Source organism: Punica granatum, chromosome 2, assembly GCF_007655135.1.
Source record: "Punica granatum isolate Tunisia-2019 chromosome 2, ASM765513v2, whole genome shotgun sequence".
NCBI classification, from domain to species: domain Eukaryota; kingdom Viridiplantae; phylum Streptophyta; class Magnoliopsida; order Myrtales; family Lythraceae; genus Punica; species Punica granatum.
In genome coordinates this window covers 7,290,939-7,317,526 of record NC_045128.1, presented here as the reverse complement: position 1 = coordinate 7,317,526, position 26,588 = coordinate 7,290,939, and the positions used below count along the sequence as shown (strand labels likewise).

General features: G+C 36.3%; 3 protein-coding genes across 4 annotated transcripts; all 3 read left to right on the top strand.

The window, feature by feature from the left end:
• The first annotated feature begins 737 nt into the window (after positions 1 to 737).
• On the top strand, positions 738 to 6,492 carry LOC116196459 (serine carboxypeptidase-like 18). 2 transcript variants are annotated; one of them, XM_031526187.1, is made up of 14 exons: positions 738 to 942; positions 1,302 to 1,447; positions 2,598 to 2,674; positions 3,248 to 3,373; positions 3,491 to 3,593; positions 3,929 to 3,966; positions 4,139 to 4,240; positions 4,362 to 4,448; positions 4,557 to 4,721; positions 4,905 to 4,976; positions 5,166 to 5,287; positions 5,700 to 5,813; positions 5,970 to 6,024; positions 6,216 to 6,492. In XM_031526187.1, the coding sequence occupies exons 1-14, from the start codon at positions 773 to 775 to the stop codon at positions 6,297 to 6,299; spliced, it is 1,461 nt and encodes a 486-aa protein (XP_031382047.1). In that variant the 5' UTR covers positions 738 to 772; the 3' UTR covers positions 6,300 to 6,492. The 2 variants fall into 2 exon arrangements, with proteins under 2 accessions (XP_031382047.1, XP_031382048.1); XM_031526188.1 differs by having other exon boundaries at positions 6,209 to 6,492.
• A 4,048-nt stretch (positions 6,493 to 10,540) lies between these two features.
• Positions 10,541 to 15,888, top strand: LOC116196458 (serine carboxypeptidase-like 18). Its single transcript, XM_031526186.1, has 14 exons — positions 10,541 to 10,764; positions 11,738 to 11,883; positions 12,784 to 12,860; positions 13,429 to 13,551; positions 13,657 to 13,759; positions 13,853 to 13,890; positions 14,002 to 14,103; positions 14,209 to 14,295; positions 14,399 to 14,554; positions 14,624 to 14,695; positions 14,867 to 14,985; positions 15,100 to 15,213; positions 15,334 to 15,388; positions 15,566 to 15,888. The coding sequence occupies exons 1-14, from the start codon at positions 10,556 to 10,558 to the stop codon at positions 15,647 to 15,649; spliced, it is 1,485 nt and encodes a 494-aa protein (XP_031382046.1). The 5' UTR covers positions 10,541 to 10,555; the 3' UTR covers positions 15,650 to 15,888.
• Positions 15,889 to 17,109: 1,221 nt separating this feature from the next.
• On the top strand, positions 17,110 to 26,306 carry LOC116193595 (serine carboxypeptidase-like 2). The gene is made up of 14 exons (XM_031522335.1): positions 17,110 to 17,338; positions 18,301 to 18,446; positions 19,958 to 20,034; positions 23,848 to 23,970; positions 24,083 to 24,185; positions 24,281 to 24,294; positions 24,436 to 24,537; positions 24,632 to 24,718; positions 24,823 to 24,975; positions 25,051 to 25,122; positions 25,291 to 25,409; positions 25,528 to 25,641; positions 25,766 to 25,820; positions 26,002 to 26,306. The coding sequence occupies exons 1-14, from the start codon at positions 17,196 to 17,198 to the stop codon at positions 26,083 to 26,085; spliced, it is 1,392 nt and encodes a 463-aa protein (XP_031378195.1). The 5' UTR covers positions 17,110 to 17,195; the 3' UTR covers positions 26,086 to 26,306.
• The last annotated feature ends 282 nt before the right edge of the window (positions 26,307 to 26,588 follow it).

The following is a 26,588-nucleotide window of genomic DNA, read 5'->3' as shown; positions in this document are numbered from 1 at the left end:
TATTTAAAATTTTTCGGCCACGTCAGTAAGGAAGTGACACGTAGTAGCCACGTCAGCGTCGGCTTGACGATGTCAAGCTTGAGTTGACGGTTTGTACCATCATGAAACAACTTTGAAACATTTTGTACCATCATGTAGCGAAAAAACTTTTTGGACCATAATGAAACATTTGTAAAATATTTTGGACCACCAATGCAATTTATCATATTTTTTAATAAGTACGGGGGATCAATTCAAGGAATGACTCCACTTGAAGAACTCAATTTTGAAATTCTTGGGTTCGGCTCCTAATTCACCAAAAAAAAATTTAAAATTTTAAACAGAAGAATTCTTAAATAAATATACTTTTGAGTTAAAATTTTAAAAAATTTAAAGTTGAGGGGATAATTGTCCCATGTCAGCTCTGCCTCTGGGTAAAATAATGTTAAAAAAATATGATATAAAATAATAAGGGAGGGGTATAAAGCTTTTTCCAGGACTTCTTTCAGCTCGTTTTACGCTAATCGAAGACTTAGATATTTTGCTGAGATGGACGTGACGTCGAACATGCTCAGCGGTCAGCACATGATGTCAAGCTCTGAAGTGGAAGATTGGTGGTTATACATGCGATATTTGTATACGAATGACGTGGACATATTTACCACCACAGAAACGGAAATTTTACAGGTGAGAGACATCACCAGATAGAAGTCCCCCCACATACATACATACATATATATATATATATATTTCTGTTTCATTCTTCTGAAACCTCGGAATTATTCTGGGAATAATGGAGAGCACTCATCGTAATAGTAGCCATCCAAAGGCCATGCCTGGCTTCTGCCTCCTCCTCGTCGTCCTCTTTTCGTCCCTAACGATACCGGAGATCGCTTCTTCAGCAACCATCGTAAAGACCCTTCCGGGATATGATGGTGAGCTTCCATTCTCAATGGAAACCGGGTGAGTACATAATGCAACTCGAATTGTGTCCCTTTGAGTATCGACGAACCAAAATCGACACTCCCACATTCTCATGTTTATCTATTTTGTCGAGTCGATACATCGTTGGATACACATTTTCTGATCTTTATTTAGTACCATGAAGACTCCATTAAAACATCTCCCTTTAAAGTCTGAAGTCTGAGAGGGAGGGTGGTATGATACATTAGTATCATCCCGATCGACTCGGGACAATTCTCCTAGGAAAGGAATTTTATGTTCACCTTTATTTCCCTCTCCCCATCTCTTTTTAAGCGCATAGGTTTTATTCGTAACTGAAAGATGCAGTCTAAAATTCCGAACCTCTTGTTACCGAATAGGTACATTGGGGTAGGGGAGACAGACTCTGTGCAGCTATTCTACTACTTCGTCAAGTCGCAGCGGTCGCCTTCGCTCGACCCGCTAATACTTTGGCTCGCCGGTGGCCCGGGTTGCTCTGCCCTGCTCGCTTTCTTCTACGAGAGCGGTATGCCTGTTCCCGCACCCCTATACTTCTTTTTCAATTTCATATAGTTAAGAAATTAATTAATTAAAAAATCGACCGTAAACAGATCCTCCATTGCACCATGCATGCGTATTATATAAGAGTATCAAACGGACACACTTCTAAATTGAGGTAAAAAATATAAAAAGGGACATTTTTAAATACTTCCCACAGTACCCAAAGGTGGCGTTGGGTGAAAGTACCAACAAACTACATATGGGATCATATGGCGTTGAGGGTGTCCTCTGAATCAAACAAATTATTAATGAAAAAATTTTCGATAATTTCTTGATCCCTCCCCCAATTTATCGTTTGTTAATTTCCTGGTTTATTGTGAGATAGAGGTACTTCTAGCTCATCTGAAATTAAGTATGGAATGAATAATCAATGAATGAAAGGAGAAGAACTGGAGTTTAATCCTTGGGAGACAGACCAATCGCTTTCGGAAAGATTCCTTTTTTACTTCTAATATTCAGGGAAAAAAAAAACCTTTTTGTTTGTCCTGTTGTCCTTCAGTTCTGATGGCTCATGCCCATGATGATTGCCTCTTCTCCATTAAAATGCTGGTCTTTGGTTCAAGTACCATGTGCCCCACTAATCTATTATTTTTGCCGCTTACCGAAGAAAAAAAAATTGATTTCTACTTGTTGCCTTATTTGTATGCTACATGACTTCTAGTAGGCTGCCTAGACTGAACCAACCAGAAAGTAGGTGACAGCAATTAAAATAGAAAATTATTTAATAGTTGCTCCGAAAGAAAATATCATACGTGGGAGAAAGTCTTGTATGCAACGGAGATATCATATGGTAATGTCACAAATCAATAAATATTTGTCATTTTGATTTTTAGTACGTAAACAAAAATAAGAAAAATCTATTATTGACAAAACTAATATGTGACATAATCCGATGTAGTACCTCCGTTACACAAAAGATCTTCTCCATATATGGGTGAGTTCAGTTGATCGCGTGCCAAAATTTACGACATGTGTCTAATATGACAGTGCCACCTCGGACGTATTCAATTGGTAGACCCAACGAGTGCCGGAACCTGGAGATGAAGTTATGGAACATATATATTATGATATTTGGTATGCGTGCGTTGACATGCTAGATTAACATGTGTATGCAGGTCCTCTTTCTTTCATCTATGATGGATACAATGGGAGTTTGCCTTCTCTCCGGCTAAACCCATATACATGGACTAAGGTGTGAACATTTTTGCATTTAAACTTTTAAATTTTCTTCAATTGAGTACTCAAAATATTTGTAATATTTATTCTTGTAGTCCGTTAAGCAAACAATTATATTAATGTTTGCGCCTTCATCAATGTGGGGTGGACAAAAAGAAATGTATTTTATGAGCTAGTTTCCTATAGTTTCTAGAATGTGGCCAGGAATAACTAGTATGGCCTCCTAGATTTAAAACTTAAAAGTCCACTTTATTGATATGCTTCCAGGTAGGGACGGATTTAGGAATTTTGTTCAAGGGACGAAGTATAAAGAGATGTATAAAGTCGGGGGAGAAAATAAGATAATTTCATTTGAAAAAAATGGTAAATGCGACAAAATCTAATAGAAATTTTGTAACTTCGCTCGAGTTCAAAGGGGAATACAAAGAAATTCTTACCCTAGTCTTTTATCACTATAGCCAATACAATGTCAATGTCAGATAAAGACTAACTATTTTTTTTTGGGGGGGGGGGGGGGGGGGGGGGGGGGGGGCGCAAAGGACAGAGCTCAAAATTGCTTATAAAATCAATGATGCATATATTATTGCAGGCACTCAACATAATATACGTAGATCAACCGGTCGGAACCGGATTTTCCTACTCAAAAACACAAGAAGGTTACGCCAACAGTGACGACACTACATCGGCGCAACTCATCTACCAATTTCTAAGGAAGGTTAGTTGAGCTCGAACGGTGTCTGCATTGTGTGCCAAGAATAGTATTGCGTCCATTAGTTTTTCCTCTTTTTTCCCTTTTCTTTTGCAATTTAACGTAGAATTGAGTATTGTGCAGTGGCTGCTTGAACACCCGGAGTACATATCGAACCAAATGTACGTCAACGGAGATTCTTACTCCGGCGTCATTGTTCCACTCGTCATCCAACACATACTTGATGGTACACATAAATTTCGGCCTCTCTAATTTGGTCTCTATACTTTTGTCTTTTATGCAATTTAGTCTTCTCTATCCACGTATGCCCGAAAATGGCCATAAGTGATTTCCGGTATTTATATCTCCACTCAGTTGAACGGTCCTCTTCAAAATTGTAAGAGGCGACTCGGCAGGCTTTGAAAGTGCGCTACATATTTTGGTGCTTTTGACAAATCAAACAATAAAAATAAAAATAAAATTTCGGCAAAAAAACAAATATTTTAAAAGTCTTGGGACATTTTAATTTTATAAAATTAATCTTTTATTGCATCGATCTCACATTGCATGAGTGTGTTGCAGGTAACATGGCAGGTCAATATCGTCGGATTAATCTAAAAGTAATAATCTATAGCCTATCTTTAATTTGATAAACCTCAATAATTTTTTTGGTCGAAAAATGTCAATAGTTGATAATTATTATTAATTGTAGGCATATTTCTAATTATGAGGGTAATGACGATAATTAATTAGGCTGTTCCTCTTCCTCCAATTTTTTGGGCATTTTGACAGGGTTATGTGCTTGGAAGTCCTAAGACGGATACGTTCGTTGACAGTAATTCAAGACTTTCATTTGCCAACAGGCTGGGCCTAATCCCGGACGAGCTCTTCCTAGTGAGTAAATAAACATTTACTCGATCCATCCTAAGATATAAGTTCCGTCATGCATAGCCACATATACATTTTATTTATGAACTCCAAAACTAATCTGTGTCTCCCTCCCCCCAAATTTAAGACGGCGAACAAGAGCTGCAATGGCGACTTCGTGACGGTGCAGACGGACAACGAAAAATGCACATCAGCTCTCGAAACCTTCGAAACTGTCAGTCTCTGCAATAAACGATTAATGATGCTAATCCATTAGAAATGAAATTTCTCTAAACTAGCTAATTATAACTTCGTTTTTTTTTTTTTTTTGTGGGTTGTGCAGCTGATCAAGGAAATCAATTTGCAGCAAGTGACAGAGCCTACATGCGGCTTTGCATCTCCAGAGCCAACCGAAGCGACCGTTAATTGGGAGAGACGAAGATCCCTCCGAGAGAAAACACAGGACCTCCTCCTCTCCCATAACAAGGACCAAGCCTATTGGTGCAGGGTATGTACGGACGGATCGATTTCTGATGCCTACAGTCTCCTCCCAGCGCCATTGGATGGGAGGAGTCGGACCCGGATCACCAGAAATTTGGTCTACCTATCTATATATATATATATATAGCTATTAGGTCCTATGGAACAAAATGAACGCTGATCGTCACATCTGCTATTGTTATCCTTTCAGAGTTATCAGCAGGTGCTGGCTGGCATATGGGCGAACGACAAGACCGTTCAAGCGGCCCTAAATGTTCGCGAGGTGGGTAAAGTCCTGACCCAATTCATAATGTACATAATCGTTCTATCTAACGGCTAAGGGACTGTGCATTTGTGGGGAAAAACAGGGGGCAAAGGACTTTTGAATTGGGTAAAGTCCTGACCCAATTCATAATGTACATAATCGTTCTATCTAACGGCTAAGGGACTGTGCATTTGTGGGGAAAAACAGGGGGCAAAGGACTTTTGGAAGCTGTGCAATATGAGCTTATCGTATACCGAAGAGATCTCTAGTGTCATTGAATATCACAGAAACTTCTCTTTGAAGTCGGAACTCAGGGCTCTCATCTACAGGTGTTTATCCTTTTTTTTATTTTCTGCTTTTTTTTTTTGGAGAGACTTATTAATTTAGTATAAGGAAATAAAAATAAAAACCCCATAAAGAAGGCAACCGCCTGCAAACTGCATTGCACACTCTTTCTCTATTTCGAAGCACTTAAATATTATTTAATTGCACTTTTTTTTGTAGTATGAATTGTGTGATATCACTTAATCTAGCTGATGAGACCCGGAAACGATTTGAGATTATCAAAACTGTTATTAATTAATATTTGTGCACAAGTTTAATTATTTTAGAGATCTCATGAAAGGATTATTTATATATATATATATATTGATAAATAAGAAAGGATTATATTTGCTCATGAATAAGTTAAGTAGTGCTGATATGATAAGATCATAACGTTTTATTTTGTTTTCGGGACAGTGGTGACCACGACATGTCTGTTCCGCACATTGCAACGAGAGAATGGATCCAAACTCTAAACTTGACCCTAGGGGACTCTTGGAGGGCATGGTACCACAATGGTCAAGTTGCCGGGTAAGGCAATTTCCCCAAACTAATCAATTATTTTCCGCAAATAAATTTCCTCTTCACTAGTTAATTTTCTTTCTTTACTTTCCTGAATTCCTAGGCCCTCCTTCGTTCATGTGAAAATCTTACTTTTCTGTAATATGTTTGCCGTGATTTGATTAGGTACACCGAAGAGTACAAACTAAACGACTATGTGCTTGATTTTGTGACAGTTAAGGTAAGATCAGATCCGTCTAATCATTTACGTATGTATTATTGAATTCTCAATCTCAATCCGGCCCCGTTTCTCATAACATCGGGTTGTGAATGTCGAGGTTATGTTCGATTTTCTTTTTATTTATTAATTTATTTAGCCTAGACTGACTGGAAAATATACACATTTTTTTGGGTGCATTTTTGAGCGCACAGAATGGGGGCCACATAGCAGCCTTATATAAACAAGAGGAGTGCTCTGCGATGGGAGACAGATGGTTTGCACATTATCCCCTTTAGATACTTAAATTAGCCCAGAAATTTTATTTTTATGTCGTAGCAAAATTGGGCATTACATTTAAAGGACAATTATATGTACGTGCACTCGCACTCGCTGCTTCATTGATATTGCAGCTTGTAAAATAATAGTCCTGCCAAAGTGAATCATCCGAGAGTTTGTTTCGGTCTATATAACTCGATTGCTTGATCTTATTCTCATGACCTATGCATACTACTCTTTATGAACCGCACATTAGTTAAAATAAACCTGGCAGTTACAAGATGTTGACATTAGTCCCTAGAGAAATGGAGGAGTTTACGGTTTTCAAATCCTAAGTTCAAACCTTATTCTTAACTAACTATATAAAGTTTGAACCATTCCAAAAGGAAAATAAGCAACAAGTATTGCTGGTATGGACAAATTTTTTGTTAGAATTCTATATAACAAATTACAAAGAAAGCAACTATATATCGTAGTTACCATCATTTCCAACTGTCAAATATTTTCGAAAGAAATGTGAGACGTTTAGTTGCACAATTTATTACAAATGAATGAGGCATTAAAAAATAAAAAAAGGGTTGGCTTCTGCTTGCAGACCCTCCTTTGCAGCTACGGACGTTCGATAACGTGTTCAGACAATGGCCCGAACATCAGCATGAAGAAATGCAAGGGAAAGGGATAAAAAATTGACGAGTTTCAAATTGTTTTTGTGTATTATTGTAGAAATAGTCGTAACTGCCGTAAAGAACCGAGTGTTATTACACTGAATCGGTTTTCCATCCCTATTTACGAAAAGGGCAATGAGGACACAAGGAGGCTGTCCGAATGTAAAGGCAGGGCATGTGAACTTCGTGGATGGATGAGATCTAAAAGCATTAAATTATTCACTGATTTGACCTTTTCGATCGGTTGGTCTTCCAAAGAGAGTCGAACTAAATCTTGCTGGGAGTGACACAAGGGGCTACCAGGCCGAGTCTCACGTTGGAAATCGACGATCAAACTATATAAAGTTTTGGGACTACTCCGACTTCGTGAGTCCTGCTATAAAGTTTCAGGACTAGATCTTCGCGCAGCGTGGCTTGACGCTCAAAGCGCGAAGTGATGACTACTGCCTCCCAAATTCGACCTTAGTTCCCAGTTTATCGTGTTAAGTGTAAAGAGAATATAAAACAATTTGTCAATTAAGCTCAGTATAGTATATTCAGAGCGTAAATGAAAAGAGAAGCGGTTTTATCGAATGAAAGAATATATCTACCGAGAAATAAAGTAGGGTCTTGAGCTTAAAATCTAAACGAACTAGTCCAAACATATCATCTTTTGAAAGTTTAGCACAATCCACGGTCACTTTTGAAAAAATTAGGTGGAGCCTTGGCATGAAGATAAGAGCAAACCCCACCTCTACTGTTCAAAAGGACAATTATTAGTCATCTTCTGAGCCACTGGTTCAGGTACACGATGTTAAAAAACATTTTAAGGATTGTTACCCAACGTCTTTATGTTGTTTAATTTGAACCGACGATGGGAATTGATTATTGCTGCCTAATCAGCTAGTTTCGTTGGTACCAAGCGGTCTGATTAATTGGTCTAGATAATTAAACTGATCGAGTCGAAAACACACGTGGCATGACAAGATGTGTACATGTCAGCAAATACTAATTGGTCTGGCCAATCAAAAGTGATCGAGTCAAACATAGTATACACTATACAGACGTTACATGATACGATTTGCATACGTCGACAGGGCAAAATATTTATGGTACAATTGAAATATGACTAAAAACTGTGTTAAACTGATATTTAAATATTTCCAGGGACCCTAAGAACTAAAGATCTGGCCACGGCATCGATGCGTAGACTTTTATTTTTATTTTTACTTTGTTAGAACTAACAAGGCGAGGAAATTTAACACATACTACATACTACATCCGCATAGAGATAGTCGAGGACTGCCCCTGTGGGCGGGCGCATTGAAATACACGACATCCTGATAGTTAGTATAGTCTTCTCGTGCTAATCTAGCTAAGGCGCCTACTGCGGCATTGGCTTCACGGAATGTGCGGGTTACACCCTGAAGTCTATGAATCTCCGAAAGCCGGTCTTGCAATTAGAATGATTGGCATTAACGGAAGGTTCTCGTGTGTGGAGCCCCAAAACAAAATTACAAACTACCTCGGCATCGAACTCTACTATGAGAAATTAGATGCCTAAGTTGAGGATCAGAATCAATCCATCGCGTGAAGTAGTCCTGCACTCTGCAACTGAGCTTTTCGCGGTGCCAAGTGAGTGCATGATTGTCCTTTCGCCGAATTAATATATGTTGAAATTCTTTTTTTTTTTGCTGAATTGATAAATGATGAAATTCAGCTAATACTGAAATGATGCTCGTTTTAATTATTTCAGGAACCAACTCCCGAACTTTATTTCCTTTTCTTTATTTTTGTTTTTTTTCCTCCCTTTGGGGCAGTAAACATTCTTCTTTTTTGCACGTGCAGGTCAAATGCAATCGATTGCCAGCAAGGAATTATATTCCCATTTCCAACCTAGAAATTACCTCCCGAGGTTGCTCGGTTTGCCGGTCATTCCCGGGAAAGATTAGCAATTCTTGGGGAAAGATTTCCCCCAACATAATTAATGCACTTGAGCCCATACTTTTACCTAATAATTAACATGTTTCAAATTTAATATTATTTGGAGACTATTTATATTAATTTATTACTTATTAAAATTTATTTTTCAATGTATATTAGGACCTGGGTCTCCCAATGTAACAAAAAAAAAAGCACTTGATGCTTTCTTTCTCTAGTTTATTCTTTTAATTTGTTTGACTTCATTCATTTCAAGATATCCAAATATATCAAAAGTAAAATATATCGGTTTGTTTTCACCCAAAAATACATATAATATACATATGATATTATAGTTAAGACTTTGAAAAAAATAAAATTTACATGTTATTTTAAATTTAATTGCATTTATTTTAGCATCTAAATACATATAACATAGCGACGATATTATTATAAAATTACTAAATTTTCCCTTTTAATTCATTTTCAAACCAAATACCGAAATGTTATATTACAATATAGTTTTCCAATAATAAAATATGATTAACCAAAAAGATAATATAATATTTCCTGAAATCTAAATAATTTCAGGCATACTTTCTCAATAATATTCTAGCTTTTCCTGTAATCACTAACAATTAGAGTATTCGTATATTCTCATAAAAATCAATGTAAAAGTTCTCCTAATTCAAAATCTCATTCACTATGATTTGAGTTGTAATTTACACAATGTTCAGTGATTATTTAAAAAATATCAGTAAAATTTTGAATTAGGAGAATTTCTAGATGTATCATTTTATAGAATTTAGCATATTTATTTTTGAAAATATGTAGTGTTGATCGGTTACGTATTGCAGTCAAGTTAACACATGACAAATCAAAGAGAGTCAGGTCTATTGATTTGAATAAGTCGAATGGTCACTAAGTACATGATATCTCTATTGATTTGAATAAATCAAAAGGTCACCCAGAACATATGTAGGAAGTGAAAACGAGAAATTTTATTTTATTGCTCCCCGTCCGAGCGAAAATGGTGGCTAATACTTGCCTATATACTCACAAGACATAGACCCGCATCAATTGCGAAATCACATGAATTAATTTATCACTTGAAGCGAAAGTCTATAAAACATGTCCGAACATTTATGAACGGACATAGTTACAAGCTTAGCCATTAATAACTCTTAGAAGCCAATCACTCTTCTGACAGCCGCGTTTTAGTCCTTAATCCTTCCCCCTTGATGGTCGTGTAATTATACGTGTTCCCGATCACCATGTGTTGGTATAGAATATGGTTCGGCGCCTATTCCCTTATGCAAGATTTAGGTTCAAGTTTTATGAATGAAGATCGGGAGAGGTTTACCTCCAGTGGACCGGTTTGACTCGAAGCTTGTTTAGTTAGAACACATTGGACTAGTTCTGGATAATAGGTGGCGCAGATCGAAACCGCGGAGGACGAAATCATGAAGAAGAGCACACTATAGGGAAGCAAAATAAAATAGTTGGCCAAAAGTATAGGTGGAACAGATAAGATAAAATTTGAAAATCAGATAACTCACATCCATCGAATCATTGGTACGATGCTAGCTAACTTTCTTCACCAGATGTACTAACGAGGACATACCGGAAGGCCAGCCAAACAAATCTCCCTCTCTCCTCAGAATAATCCACGTTTCTTTCAATTGTTTCAGGATGAACCTTTTAAATCCCACATGTCCAGTAGCACTCACTTTCCCTCATCCGCCACTTTGCTTCCTCCTCCTCCGCCTTCTCCTCTTCCAATGGCGGATCGTACGAAACCTAGGAAATGGTTTTTGGGTGTATTCCTCCTCTTGGCTCTCTCCGGCGCCGTCTCGGGTGCGAAGGTTGTGAAGGAGCTGCCCGGCTACGATGGGGAGCTTCCGTTCTATCTTGAAACTGGGTAAGGTTCATGGCATTTTATCATGCATGCTTCACCTCTTGAAGCAAATTTTTCAGCTTGCCGTAGGATACGAGGACAGAAATCTCGGCCCGTTTAGTATCAAATGGTTCGAACATTTGGGTGTTTTTACTAGACTAGCAAGCTAAAGTAATCAATGTGTTGTTCTATCAGTTTTGCGTGTGTGCTAATCCGACCATCGGACTTTATAATCAGCTTACGAGTTTTATTAAAGTCCTAATCACTCACAGTTGCATATGCATTAATTTTCAAGGGTATAATATGTTAATTGTAAGCATTAGATCGACTTTTTATGCTTATACTTGTTAGGATGATTTATGCTGCGTTTGGTTTCAAAATAGAATTTTAAAATCAGATTTTGATTTTGAAAAAAAGTGATATAAATGGGGCTCACCATTTGACTTTGTATGAGTTATTTTGTTTTGTTATGGGAAAAGAGTGGTATAAATGGGATTTATCATTTGACTTTGTATAAGTTATTTTATTTTTGTTAATTCACTCATATCGGAAAACATTTGATTCGAAAATTAAATGCATTCAATAAATCTGGGCCTACCAAACAGTACTACGGCTATATTATTTAGGACGGTGAAGCTGCAATTTATTTCATTTAAATACCTACTGCTCAGCAAATATTGCACGTCTCTCTATGATGTTCACTGAGTCCAATCGATCAAGGCTGACGAAGTCACATATGTGCGACACATAACACATGTTTTATCCATAATATTAACCGTTTAATTGTCTGAGGAGTGTATTGAAAGGTATTACAAACTTCAACGGGCAAATTGAGACAACTAAAGCTACATTCACATATTTCCTGCTTCAAATTAATGAGGGGACCAAATTAAAATGACACTTTATTAATCTTTTGCAACACTTGTCTGATCAAAGAAATTATGTGTCTTTGTCTTTGTCTTTGGATTTCTTTTGGCTGAAACTCTTGTTTGGATAGGTACATTGGTGTCGGTGATATGGAGGAGTCACAGCTGTTTTACTACTTCGTGGAGTCGCAGAGAAGTCCCACACTGGATCCGATAATACTTTGGCTCACCGGAGGCCCGGGTTGCTCGGTGCTCTCAGCATTCTTATACGAAAGCGGTATTCGACTTTCTACTCTAGAATATTATTGCCGAGTGCAAGGTCTATTGTTAAAGTCTTAGAGTAATACAGCAGATGATTAAGATAATACATGCAATGACATGTGACGATAATATGTGAACTTAAAATTAGATATTATTTAACCTTTGGATCATCTTTGAGCAAAAATTAAGATAATGGACTAGAATTTTTTTGGTAGAAATATTTTACTTGAGATTGGATAGAGAGGTTAGGGATTCTTTAGTTAATTTAATAATTTCCTAGAGACAAAGATATTCACCTACTTATTTATTTCCCACCAATAGAAAAGAAAATCAAAAGATGCCACCCACGATAAGGAATGCTTTGAAATGAGATCACAATTTAAGTTGTAACCGTCATTCATAGGTTGACTTGGAGTTGAGTTGAATATGCAGTGGTGGGAAGAGAATTAATGCCGTACCGTGGATTGGGTCTGCCCGGTCCGACACGATAATCTTAGTGGACCAGCAAGACATGACACGATGCGACACGATTTTTTTTTTCCTTAAATGGTTACGTGCAACACGATAAATTAACAATCCGAGTAGATTTAGAGCAACATAAAATGCATACCGATAGCACAGTTGTTTTTTCATTGTGCCTTCACAAATTGATGGCATGATAAGCGCAATAGCAAGAAAAGAGCATGATGATAAAGATAATCGAACTATGGTGCCGTCCCATGGCAAGTTTACCTGAACCAGCATAGCACAATAAATTTTCAGATTTGATCGGGCAAAACCCAATAACAACAAACACAAAATATATTACTCTTTTTCGTTTTTTGTTTTTTTGAGCTACATGTGAATAATCTCGGTCAGTAAAAACATCGCTTGATCGCATAGTAATTCAATTTATATCCTCTGTGACATCATATAGGTCCAATCGAATTCAACTATGGCGGGTACAATGGGACCTTACCAACCTTTCACCTTAATCCCTATACATGGACAGCGGTACTATATGCTTTTTCTGATTATTATTATTATTATTATTATTATTATTATTATATCCTTCATTATGGCGAATCACAATTGAAAAAATATATATTTCTGAGCCTCATTGAAACCAAAATAAATTTTGGAAGAAAATAAATTGAGATTATTTGCAGCCAATGACGGAGTTAAGAGAGGACGCCCGGATGCGGTCGCTTCCATGAATTTGGGAAAAGTACTGCAAATATTTCATATATTTTGTCAAGTTTGCCTGGTTGCTACGTGAAATTATTTCATTCCACCTCCTAAGCCTTACGATATCAATCTTCGTTTTTACCTTCTCTTTAATTTCGCCACCCTTGAACTAAATCTCTAGATCCGTTCGTATTGCAACAGATGAGCTCACTGCACAAAAATTTCCAGCTTGCTTATAGTATATGATTAATAAGCATCATTCTTATAATAGTTACAATATTTAGGACGGTTTGTTCTAATATATCTCAAATTGTCATGCTATATATATATATATATATATATACACACACGCATGCACGCTTTGCAAATTGCTGGTAGTTATTTTCCTATACAGGGCCTGAGCATAATATATGTCGATGCACCAGTCGGAACGGGATTCTCGTATTCAACGACAGCAGAGAACTATGCTATCAATGACTACAAGTCCGTGGATCAGACTTACGAATTTCTCAGAAAGGTACCTCTGTCGGGATGATTTATTTCAAACCTTGAGGAATTTGTATATCTCCGACTTTTGCATCAATATTGAAATTGATACCATTTACGTTGTTCTTGTAAATAGTGGTTGATGAATCACCCTCAATACTTGGAAAACCAACTGTACGTCGGTGGCGATTCTTACTCGGGCATTCCCCTTCCAATGATCGTCGAAAAGATACTCAAAGGTGATAAATCGATTCCTTACCATAATTGCCTGTCGACCATCAAATTCAGAGGTTTCAGCTGATATAGTATATGATTGTGATGGCCTTTTGCAGGTAATAATGCTGGAGTCGCGCCATATTTGAATCTAAAGGTAACATCTATGATCTTTTTGGGATGAAATCGGATGATTTCGACATCAATTAATATAATTAATAGAGGAGTTATTACTTTTAAGACTGATGTGATTGTAAAATCCACGTAGGGTTACGTGCTCGGGAATCCAAAGACCGATGATTATATTGACGTCAATTCACGAGTTCCGTTTGCACATAGAATGACTCTCATATCCGATGAACTATATAAGGTCGACTCATCAAATCTTGGATCTCCTTGTAACAACTCGAAGCAACCTTTTTGGTTTCTTTTATTTGATCAAACAATAACGTCTGGTAGCTTTTCGTGATTGCAGGATGCTAAAGTAGCCTGCGGGGGGGACTATGTTACTGTAAATGCTAGCAATGCAGAATGCGTAACATATATCGATGAGATTGATGATGTAATTCTCAAGAACTGCATTGATTTGAATAGTTTTCTGATTAATGTCTTTCTAAATTTCCATTTGTTTCGACATCGATATTCATTCAGTCACTGTGATGCAGATGATTCTTGAGATAAATTTGATGCAAATTCTAGAGCCAATATGCAAAACTGCGTCCTCAAGACCTGTAGAATCAATAAAGGGAATTCGAAGATCGATGGAGGAGGACTACGAAGGATTTCTTGCTGCACAAGCTAATCCTGCTTACTGGTGTCGGGTAAATGACTATGAGTTTGCTATTCTATACTTCTTGCTTGATTGCTTATTTCGGTTTGTTCTCTCATAGGATTACAATTATGTTCTCGCTGGCATCTGGGCAAACAACAAGGATGTTCGAGCTGCCCTCGGAGTTAGAGAGGTATATAACTCGTGATGATCCTATTTCCGAGGGAGATACATAAAATTGTTTACACTCAAGCCAAGCTCTAGGACACAAAGCAAAGAACATCGGTCTTCCTTACTCGGGTTTCAATCAATTATGAGCCAAGTATTAGTTAATTGATGATATCGAATTTTTTGTGGTGTTTAGGGAACAAAAGGGGTATGGACAAGGTGCAATAGCACCTTAGCTTACACGAAGACCGTCACCAGCTCTATCCCCTACCATAAAAATCTCAGCTCGACCGCACTTCGTGCTCTCATTTACAGGTCGGGATCAATATCTCTAGACCGATTCTCCTTTACACCTAAATTCCTAATCAGCCGTACTACCAATGAACTTTATGTAATTCCAACGCTCATAACTTTGGGGTATTAATACAGTGGGGATCATGACTTGTCTGTGACACACATCGGTACTCAAATCTGGATCCATTCTCTGGACTTGACTGTCTACACCGATTGGAGACCTTGGTTCGTCGACGGGCAAGTAGCAGGGTAGGCCTTAAAAATTCCTCTCTCCTGGCGATAAAACATTACGCAAAAAGAAGTGCACGAGATGAATGTTTGTGGGATTCTCAACAGTCAATAATCAACATAACGCCCTTCCTCTTACAGGTACACAGTAGAATACATCAACGACGATTTCACCCTCGACTACGTGACTGTGAAGGTCAGTGACCATTATCATTGTAGCTGAGTCTTTTGCTTGATCTAAAACTTACATCCTGAGAAATATCTGGGAAGTATTTCGGAACCATTAAAGGATGAAAAATCCCCATATTGCTGTTTCTAAGCTTCTAATGTATATTGTTTTCTGTTTTTCTTTTTTCGTGGATTGAACTTACAGGGTGCAGGACATGTTGCTCCAGAGTACAAACCGAAGGAGTGTTACGAGATGATGGATAGATGGCTTGCTACTTATCCTTTCTGATAATAATCAATTCAACTGGAAGAACTTCACTAATAATAAAGAAGTTCGATTCCTTCTTTTTTTTTTTTTTCCGGATGAATAAGTTCGAATTCTTGCCAGTTGAGCAAGCTAGCCATAATTTTTGTGGACATGTAGAAGTATGTATGATGAGCACCTTGTAAGAGCTAGTCTCTGTTTATCATATATACCAGCTTTTGAGGCTCAATTCGATGTTTGAAAATTCGGTATTTTTGATATAATCCTGAGTGAAGGTTGCAAAGGCATCCTAAGAAGCTCATCACTGCGTATTTCGTTTCTTGCTCTGCTCCAGTTTTGATGAACATCCAACTCCTTTTTTTTTTTTTGGGGGCTTGGTTGGTGCTTCACATTGAGCTGCTTCGCAAATCAATGGCGACAGCTAGAGAGCAGCTTGAAACTGCAGAAGCAATATGGCGAGGACCGACGATATTTTCTGGGATAATCACGGAGTCGTGTTAGCACATCAAACATTACAACTTGCTCACATATAGCTTAGCCCAACGCCTTACAAACTGAAACAGGTTCGCACATAGTTCAAAAGGGTATCTCGGTCCAACCAGGACGAGTTGCTTCAGATTCCGTCCCATTCCGATTCTGTTTCCGTTCCCATTTCCGAACTTGAAACAAATATGGACCAGGAAATGGGCCTGCCTTGCAATACAATTTCCAGCCCAGAAAGCCATTCTAGAAGGTTCGGCCCAAGAAAGCCCAACAATACGTGCATAGCATTTCTTTTCTTCTTCTTTTTCTCCTTTTCTTTTTTTTTTTTGCGCTGATTCCCTTCGAATAAGATATCGGATTCGAACCTTGTGGATGGAAAAAATCCACGCTGGGAGAACTTACTCCTTGGTGGACTAACTTGATTCGAATCTGAATTAATCAAGACCATTGAGATTTAGAATAACAGGAAGTGCAAATCTACTATGTATATATTTACGTGTGCTTCCAGAAGGCACGAGGTTTGGACTACTACTTATGGTTATGGAACACATGCAATGAAGGGAGAAAATCGAAACCACGGAGGGCGAAATCAGGAAGAAGAACATACTATAGGAAGCAAAAGAAATTAAGTAGTTGGACAAAACTACAGTTAGAACAGATACAATGAAGTTTGAAATTCAGTTTGGGGAAGGTTATCACCTAAAATTTATCAATCAAATTTAATTGAATTCATCACACTAATATAGATTGATTCAAATAGTTCAGCGCTTATTCCTCTTGTCATTGGCATATCTTCCCCCTTAATTGGTCGACATTAATCAGAACTCGTTGAGGATCGGTATTATCTATGTACAGACCGCAAAAGAAATTAGTTAAATCTGTCAATCAAATTGCTACCTAACTATCTTCACCAGATTTGATAACTAGAACGTACCTGAAGGCCAAACAAACCTCCCTTTCTCCTCAAAATAGTCCCCATTTCTTTTAATATATTGCAGATGGACCCTTTTAAATTCCACATGTCCAATAGCACTCACTTTCCCTCATCCGTACCTCTTCTCGTCCTCTTCCTCCTCCTTCTCTTCCAATGGCGGATGATCATACGAAACACAGAAAATGGTTTTTTGGTGTTGTCTTCCTGTTGGCTCTCTCCGGCGCCATCTCGGCTGTGAAGATTGTTAAGGAGCTGCCGGGTTACAACAGAGAGCTTCCATTCTATCTTGAAACTGGGTAAGGGTTATAACATTTCATCGTGTTCGACTCAGCTTTAGAAACATATCTTTCGGCTTCCCATAGGCTATGAAGAAAGAAATTTTCAGTATCGAGTGGTCAAACATTCAGGAATGTTTACTTGACTAGCAAGCCGAAGTAATTTGATATCCTGAAAACTGTAGTTTGGCTCAGCAGATTAGATTTACTCCTATTACAGAAAGAAGCCTAAAGAAGTGAAAGCATTCAGTTAATCATCTTGTCGAACGTCTGAGCTGCATCGTCTGAACTTTAGAGCAAAAGCATTAATGAACTTTCCCTCTAGAAGAAAATTTACAGTCTATATATATATATTACACAACAAATGACAGAATAAAGACCAATGCTGAGACTAATAATCTATTCTCATGAGGAAAAACAAGCAAACAACAAGATCAGACATAAGATGAGATTTATCGCATCATCATAATCAGGGCACAAACTCAGCCCCGACTGATTACTTACAACAATTGAAGTCAGTTCCTATAAAATTAGAATACCGAAATGCGACCATTCCAGGCTTATCAGAACCTGTATAATCCAGTCATTGATTCAATGGAAAGTTTATCAATCAATCTTGATTCAAGAGGAAAGATTGGAGGAGAAACGCCTTGAATATGTAACCTCTGGTCGAAGCAATACGTAACCACAGTGTCAGGGCCGGCAGTGAACCGATGCAAACAATTAATATAATTGCACATGTATGCGACCTGTTATATATATTAACCTGTTAATTGTTTGAGGGGTGTATTGAAAGGATATTATAAACTTCAAGGGGCAAATTGAGACAACTAAAAATGTACATTCTTACAGATTTCCTGCTCCACGTCAATAAGAGGGAAAAATTAAAATGACCCTTTATTCATATTTTCTCACATGCCCCAAGTAGGGATTATGTGTCTATGTCTTTGTATTACGTTTGGCTGAAGTTCTTGTTCGGATAGGTACATTGGTGTAGGTGACATGGAGGAGTCACAGCTATTTTACTACTTCGTCGAGTCGCAGAGAAGTCCTGGACAGGACCCGATAATGCTTTGGCTCACCGGCGGCCTGGGTTGCTCAGTTCTCTCAGCATTCTTTTATGGAAATGGTATTAAACTTTCTACTCTGGAACATTATATGATTACTGCCGAGTGCAACGTCTATTCTTAGAGTTTTAGGATAAATAGTAACTACAACTGATAATTAAGATAATACATGCATCAACAGACATATGTGACGATAATATGTTCACTTAAGAATTAGATATTTAACTATAGAATAATCTTTGAGCAAAAAATTAGATATTTGACTTTGAAAATTAGATTTTTTTGTTTTAATTTTGGTAGGAATATTTTGCTTGAGATTGGATGGAGAGGAGAGTTTCAGGGCTTCTTTCCCAAAATAGTTAATTTGTTATTTTTTACACGATTAGTTACAAATGCTTTTTGACAAGTAATTGCCGCAATAGGTTGCGTGAAACAAAAATTTATTAATAGATAAAATCACATTTCACCAATTCCCAAAAAATATAAATTTGTATCAAATTAGAATTAAAACTAGTAACTAATCTCAGCATTAAGTATGATATCCTAGAGACACTGTAAAATCAGAATTTCGACCAAAATCACACATAGTAGCATACTAGGCCTTCTAATACTTTAAGAGGTTTATCTAAAAGATTCATATGTATAGAACTAACTTCGGGATTGGGCACAGTATAAAAGATCGGATTGGCTTTGGGCCTTTCCTGCGCAGCTTAGGTGGAAGGCAAATATCGTCACTATCATCAAAAAATACTGACTCATTTATTTATTTCCCACAAAAAAAAAAGAAGAAGATCCCGCCTACAATAAGGAATGCTTTGAAATAAGACCGTAAAAGGTCTAAAATGCAATCACTTTGAAAGTAATCATACATACAAGTAAATTACTAAAATTTGTAGTAAAATAACTTAATCTTAAATAAACAACACGTATTTCGAGTAAATTACACGTATTTTAAGAAATTAGTTGAGATAAATTACTTAACTTGTTAACAAATTACCAGTAAAATGCACTATTTCCAGAGAGTTTTTTTTTTTACTAACAATGCTAGTAAATTGCAACTATTTAAAATAACTTTACTTAAACTTTTAACAAAACTACCACCATTTTTGGTGATTGCACTTTAGAATTTCTCATAGCCATTCATAGGTTGACTTGGAGTCTTCCATAAAATTTTGCCTGAATGCAGTGATGGGAACCTATGCGGTCCCACGGTTATCGGGTCTGCCCGATCCAGCGCAATAACTTTAATGAGCCAGTACGATATGATACAATAAATTAACGGCTCATGAGGGCGAATTTGGTACTACACGAAATGCCTGATGACAAAGATAGATGCTCGTATTTTTTTTTTAACTGCCTTCACGACATGAGGTCATGATAACCGCAATGGCACAAAAAGGCTTAGCTAAATGAATCAATAAATAATGATAGAAATTAGTCTTTTTATTTTTATCTCTTTGAGGGTATTATGTGAATAATCTTGACAAGTAAAAACATCATATTCACCCAGAAAAAGGAAAACATCACATGATTTAATAAGAACTCAATATATATCCATTGTATCATACCATAGGTCCGGTGGAATTCAACTATGGCGGGTACAATGGGAGCTTACCTACGTTGCATCTTAATCCATATACATGGACAACGGTACTATGTGCTTTTTGTGAACATTATTGTTGTTGTTCTTATTTCTTTTCACATCTCTTCTATATATAAAAAGTTGAATATGGTAAAGGGCATTATTGTAAACACATACAATTAATTCAAATCAACAAAATTTCAATTAAAAATAAATTAATTAATCTACATATTTATATATTTATGAATAAATTAATTAACTCGACTCTCACCTTACCAAATAGGATTAAATTATTAAATTCATTTAAATTAAGGCTATAAGTAGTGCAAAGCTTCATACCATTGACTATAATTAGTTCTTATTTTTTTATTTTTTATTTTTCACTTTGAAAGAAGAAGTCATGTGTAATGGAAAAATTATTTATTCTTACTATATGTAGTCCTGCATATCATTATGATCTTACAATTAGAAGATAATATTTATTACTTCATAAATTACAATGCTTCATTGCTTCCGACTAAATAATATTTAATAAATAGTTTTAAAGATAATTAAAATAAAAATATATTATATAAACCTCAAGAGTACGGTATCATATACGTGTACTTCCTCTTACTCTAAAATGTCTATTGGCTAATATGGTTTGATTCAAGTGATTCAACTCTTATTTCGCTTAAGCAAGGTTTTGGGTTTGAGTCTTGTGAATGGAGAAAATCTATGTCGTGAGAGCTTACTCCTTTAGTGAGTCGACCCAGTTTGAACTGGATTAGTCGGAACCGACTAGACATCCGGATATCAGGGGCATACCCCAAAAAATAAAACGTCTTTGGTAGTAAGGAAGTGGTTTTGTTTCTCTATTTGTTTCTTTATTTCTAATACTATATATATATATTTAACTTTTCACTTTATATTCTCAATGCTTACAAATGGTTAGAGGGCGGTTATTTTACTTTATTGAGTTTTAAGCAGAAGTGGTGTTTGGTGAATTTTTTCAAAATCATGATTTGACTAATTTTCACAATTGGAAACGTGATTTTCTCTAGCCAATTGACAAGTGATTATAAAAACTGCTTATACTTATTCTCTATTTTAAGCATTAATTTTAACTCCATAATTTTCAAATTGTAGCCTGCCAAATTGCTCACTTATTTTTCAGTAATTATACTTCAACACTTTTGTTTCAACAACAGTACTCCCAAACAAAGCCAGCTGAATGTGAGGTGCATTTGCATTTTTTTTTGCTGAATAAAAAGGCTAAGTCGGGTTATTAGCTCGCTACGACTGCCCCAATTAAGGGAACATAACCACCACGGAATGTTCTTTTCGCAATAGCTCGTTGAGACTTTAGCCCAACTTGGTCACCGCAGCCCCATCAACACACTAGTGAATTAAGTCCAAGGCCCACTAGATCAAGCATTATGGGCCGGCCACCACCATCTCATAATACACCCACATAGTGGCGAGCTCTACGTTCTCAGTGAGGTTCGAACTTGTGATGTTCAAGTGAAATGCTTGATACTTAACCACTAGACCACTGTATTGGTGGTGTGAGGTGCATTTGCATTATTCATGCATACATGATATCAAAACATGTTTTTGATTTGATTTTTACAATTGGCGCCCTTCTACAATTGCGTACTTTTACTATTCGTCAATTTGGCAAAAAGACTTCTTGTCTATATTCTTATATTTTTTAAAGCAAAACTTTTGCAATTTCAGATTATAAGAATTTCAAATTACAAAAATATACTCTAAATTGAACTGTCCACTTTCAGTCCCTTGATATTGTCTTACTCTCCGTCCTTTCCATAAAAAGCTACTAAAAATCTCAGATTATGTTTCGGCAAGATAATATTTCAATCATATAATATTGGAATAATTTCTTAATAATATTATCATTATTTCAACTACAACTATGCTAACTTTCTTAGCATACCGATAGCTATTTCTTATTTTCTAATGATTTATTATAATTTGAAACATGTAGAATTTCAACAAGCTATCTATTTAATTTTATCTAAAAAACTTAAATCCAATTGTTTATATAAAATGACCCATGCATCACACGAAATTGAAAACTAGGGTATATATAAATTTGACTACACTATAATAAACACGAGTTGAATAGTAAATGTCTTACTAACTTATAGATTAATATGTTAGATAAAAATCAATCATAATACATACTCTTGTTATTATAATTAATAGTAACAAATCTGAAAGTGAAATATATATTAATTTAAATAACTCAATATTTTTCAATAGTACATAAATATTCATAAATTTTAGGAAAAATAGGAATATTTATAATTAAATAAATTTAAACATCATCAAATAAAGTTTTAAAACTATTGCAAATCTTATAAAAGCTCAATTAAGTAAGTCTCTCATGGAAGTAATTGAGTTTTTGTTAGTTAAAATTATTCAAATTCACGAAATTCAATATATGAGACTTGAATAAGAATAACATAACGAATAATGAAGTTTTCAGTACATACACACACATATATCCCTCCTAATGAATAGCGATAGAATGGTAAAATTAAATAAGTTAAAGTACAACCTGATTTTATAAATAATTTCAATGAAATTAAATATAGCTATATACTCCACCCTAATCAATAATGGATTAGAGTGTGAAGAGAAAAAAATTATGGCCAATAAATTAAACTGCTAACTATAATATTAAAAAGTATTAATTTCCACCTCTCAATATTAGTAAAGCGATTATGAATGATAAAGTCATTGATTGTTTATATTGAATGGCTCATAATATTATTCTACCATCAATGTCAATTCAATATAAATTTTACCACCTATAAAAAAAATCATAAATTTATTGAATTAAGAGCAATGATATTATTATGACTATTAAATCTTAAATTATTTACTTGCATAGCATAAATATCTCTATATGAGTCAGTTTTTGGAGTTTCATATGCACGTGACGAAGTTATTATGCCAATATCAACACAAACTCTTGGCTTGGGTCTTCTTATCTATTGGTTAAAATGCTTGCAAGATAAGGTAACTAATTTATTCCAACTAATTAAGTATAATTTGGCTTCTCTTTTTTTTTAAGTATGGTTCAATTGGCATATTTTCATCACATCCTGTGAAAAACATAACATTTTATTAAGTATATCATGAATCAAGTTTTCAAGTAATCAAGTGAATTGTGTAACTTCTCCCAAAATTAAGTAATTCTTTTTATTCTCTTACTTATATTTATATAAGTATAACTTCTCCCAAAATTAGTTTGATTATGTCTGTCCTTTTACTAAATTTTTAGTTTTTATCATTTATCCACTAACAATATTGATAAGGTAAACTTATTAACAAAAGAGATTAATGGATATTTTTATTTTTATATATAGCATTGAATTTAATTGCTTATTTTATAATTATAAATTAAATTGTTAATCGTATATTTTTGTTTATAATCTCATGCATTGCATGGGCCTGGAAATCTAACTATATATATAATCCTTCATTATGGTTAAACACATTTATAAAAAAACATATTTCTAAGCCTCCTTAAAACCAAAATAAATTCTGCAAGGAAATAAATCGAGATTATTTGCAACCAAGGCTGGATCTAGAGAGGGACTAGGGATGTGGTCGCCTCCTCTGAAATTATTTTACTCCACCCCCTTACCCTTACGATTTTACTCTTCCTTATACTCAAACTAAATTTTCTAGATTCCGTTCCTGTTGCAGCAAATGAGCTCATTGCCGAAAAATTTCTGGCTTCATTATAATATATGATTAACAAACATCATTCTTACAATAGTTTTAGGACGGTTAGTTCTAATTTATTTCAAATTGTTATACAATATTATATGCTGTGTAAATTAATGGCAGTTATTTTCCTTTTGTAGGGATTGAGCATAATATATGTCGATGCACCAGTTGGAACAGGATTCTCATATTCGACGACAGCAGAGAACTATGCTGTCGATGACTACAAGTCCTCGGAACAGACTTACGAATTTCTCAGAAAGGTACCTTCATCGGGATCATATTTCAAGCCATTAAAGGCGACGCTTCTTGAGAAATTTGTGTACTTTTGCAACATTATTGAAATTGATATCATTTACATATTTTTGAAAATAGTGGTTGATGAAGCACCCTCAATACTTGGAAAACATACTCTACATCGGCGGCGATACTTACTCGGGCATTCCCCATCCAATGATGGTCGAAAAGATACTCAATGGTGATGAATTGATTTCACTTACCATAATTGCTTGTCGATCATCTAATTCGGAGCTTTCAGCTGATATAGTATATCATTGTGGCCGCCTTTTGCAGGTAACAATGCCGGAGCCGGGCCATAGTTGAATCAAAAGGTAAGTATCTCTGATCTTTTTTGGGTAAAATCGGATGATTTTCAACATCAATTAATCAACAAAGGAAAGGAGGTCATACTTTTGAGACTAATGTGATTATATGTACGATCCATGTAGGGTTATGTGCTCGGGAATCCAAAGACTGATGATTACATTGATGACAATTCACGAGTTCCATTCGCACATCGAATGACTCTCATATCCGATGAACTATATAAGGTCGACCCATCAAGTCTTGGATCTTCTTGTAACAACTCAAAGCAACCTTTTCCATTTCTTTTAATTGATCAAACAATAACATCCGTAATTTCAGGATGCTAAAGAAGCCTGCAAGGGGGACTATGTTAACATAAATGCTAGTAGTGCGGATTGCTTAACATATATTGATGAGATTGACGACGTAAATCCCTAGACTCCCGTTGATTTGAATAGTTTCCCTGGTTACTGTTTTTTGGAGTTTCCATTTTTTTCCACGTCGAGATTCATTCATGTGCTGTGCTGCAGATGCTTGTTGACATAGATGTTATGCAAATTCTTGAGCCACTCTGCAAAACTGCATCCTCAAGACCTGTCGAATCTATGAAGGGAAATCGAAGATTGCTGGAGGACTACAAAGGATTTCTTGCTGCGCAAGCTAAACCCGCTTACTGGTGTCGGGTAAATGACTGTTGGTTTGCTATTTTACTAGACATCTTCTTGCTTGAAGTGCTTATGTGGGTAGTTCTCTCATAGGAATACAATTATGTTCTATCTGACATCTGGGCAAACAACAAGGATGTACGTGCTGCTCTCGGAGTTCGAAAGGTATAGATAACACGTGATGTCATATTTTTAAGGGAGATATAATTATTTCCATTCAAGCCAAGCTCGAGGACACAAAGCGAAAACGCCAGGTCTTCCTCACTTGGTTTTCAATCATTTATTGGCAGAGCATTAGTTAATTGATGAGATCTAATGTTATGTGATGTTTAGGAAACGAAAGGGGTATGGATGAGGTGCAATGGAACCTTAGATTACACGAAGAATGTCCCTAGCACTGTCCCCTGCCATAGAAATCTCACCAAGTCTGCACTGCGAGCTCTCATATACAGGTTGACTCGGGGACCTATATTTAGAATGATTCAACTTTAAACCTAAATTCCTTATCAGCCGTACTTTCGATGAACTTTATGTAATTCTGGTGCTCATAACTTCGGGGTTTTAATGCAGTGGGGATCATGACTTGTCTGTGACACACATCGGTACTCAAAACTGGATCTCCTCTCTGAACTTGACTGTCTACAGCGATTGGAGACCTTGGTTCATCGATGGGCAAATAGCAGGGTAAGCCTTAAATATGCCCGTTTCTTGGTGGTTAAAACTTACAGGAAAAAAAAGAGAGCACGAGATGAATTTTTGTGCAATTCTTAACGGTTAATAACCGACGTAAGTCTCTTTTTTCTTGCAGGTACACGGTAGAATACATCAACAATGATTTCACTCTCGATTATGCAACTGTAAAGGTCAGTGACCCTTATCTCTGTAGCTGAGTCTTTGCTTGATCTAAATTTGGATCCTGCGAGAAAAACTGGAAGTTCCTCCGAAGAATTTAAGGATGAAAAATCCGTACTTCCCTGTTTCTAAGCTTCTAATGTATACTGTATTCTGCTTCTTTTTTTATTTTTATGTGGATTGAACTTACAGGGGGCAGGACATGTTGCTCAGGAGTACAAGCCGAAGGAGTGTTACGAGATGATAGATAGATGGCTTGCTTATTATCCAGTCTGATTATAATCAATTCCATTAGAAGAACTTCCCTAGAAATTAATAAGTTCGATTGCTTGCCACTTAAGCAAACTAGCCATAATTTTGTGAACATATACAAGTACGTATAATGAGCAATTTGTACGGGCTACTTTCCGTTTATCATAGAATCCGTCTTTTGAGATTCAGTTCATTGTTTCAACATTCGATATATTTGATATTATTCTGAGTGAAGGTTGCGAAGGTGTCGTAAAAAGCTCATCACCGCGCATTTACGTTTCTTTCTCTAGTTGTCTTAGCACATAAAACTTTGCAAATTGACACCCGTTCACGCAGTTCAAAAGGGCGTGTCAGTCCAGTCAGGGTTGAGTTTCTTCACATCCCGTCCCATTCCGATTCTGATTCTATTTCCGAACCCTGAACCAATATGGACGAGGAAATGGGCCTGCCTTGCAATACAATTTCCCGCCCAGAAAGCCATCCTAGAAGGTTCGACCTGGCAAGCCCAACAAACCATGTATGGATTC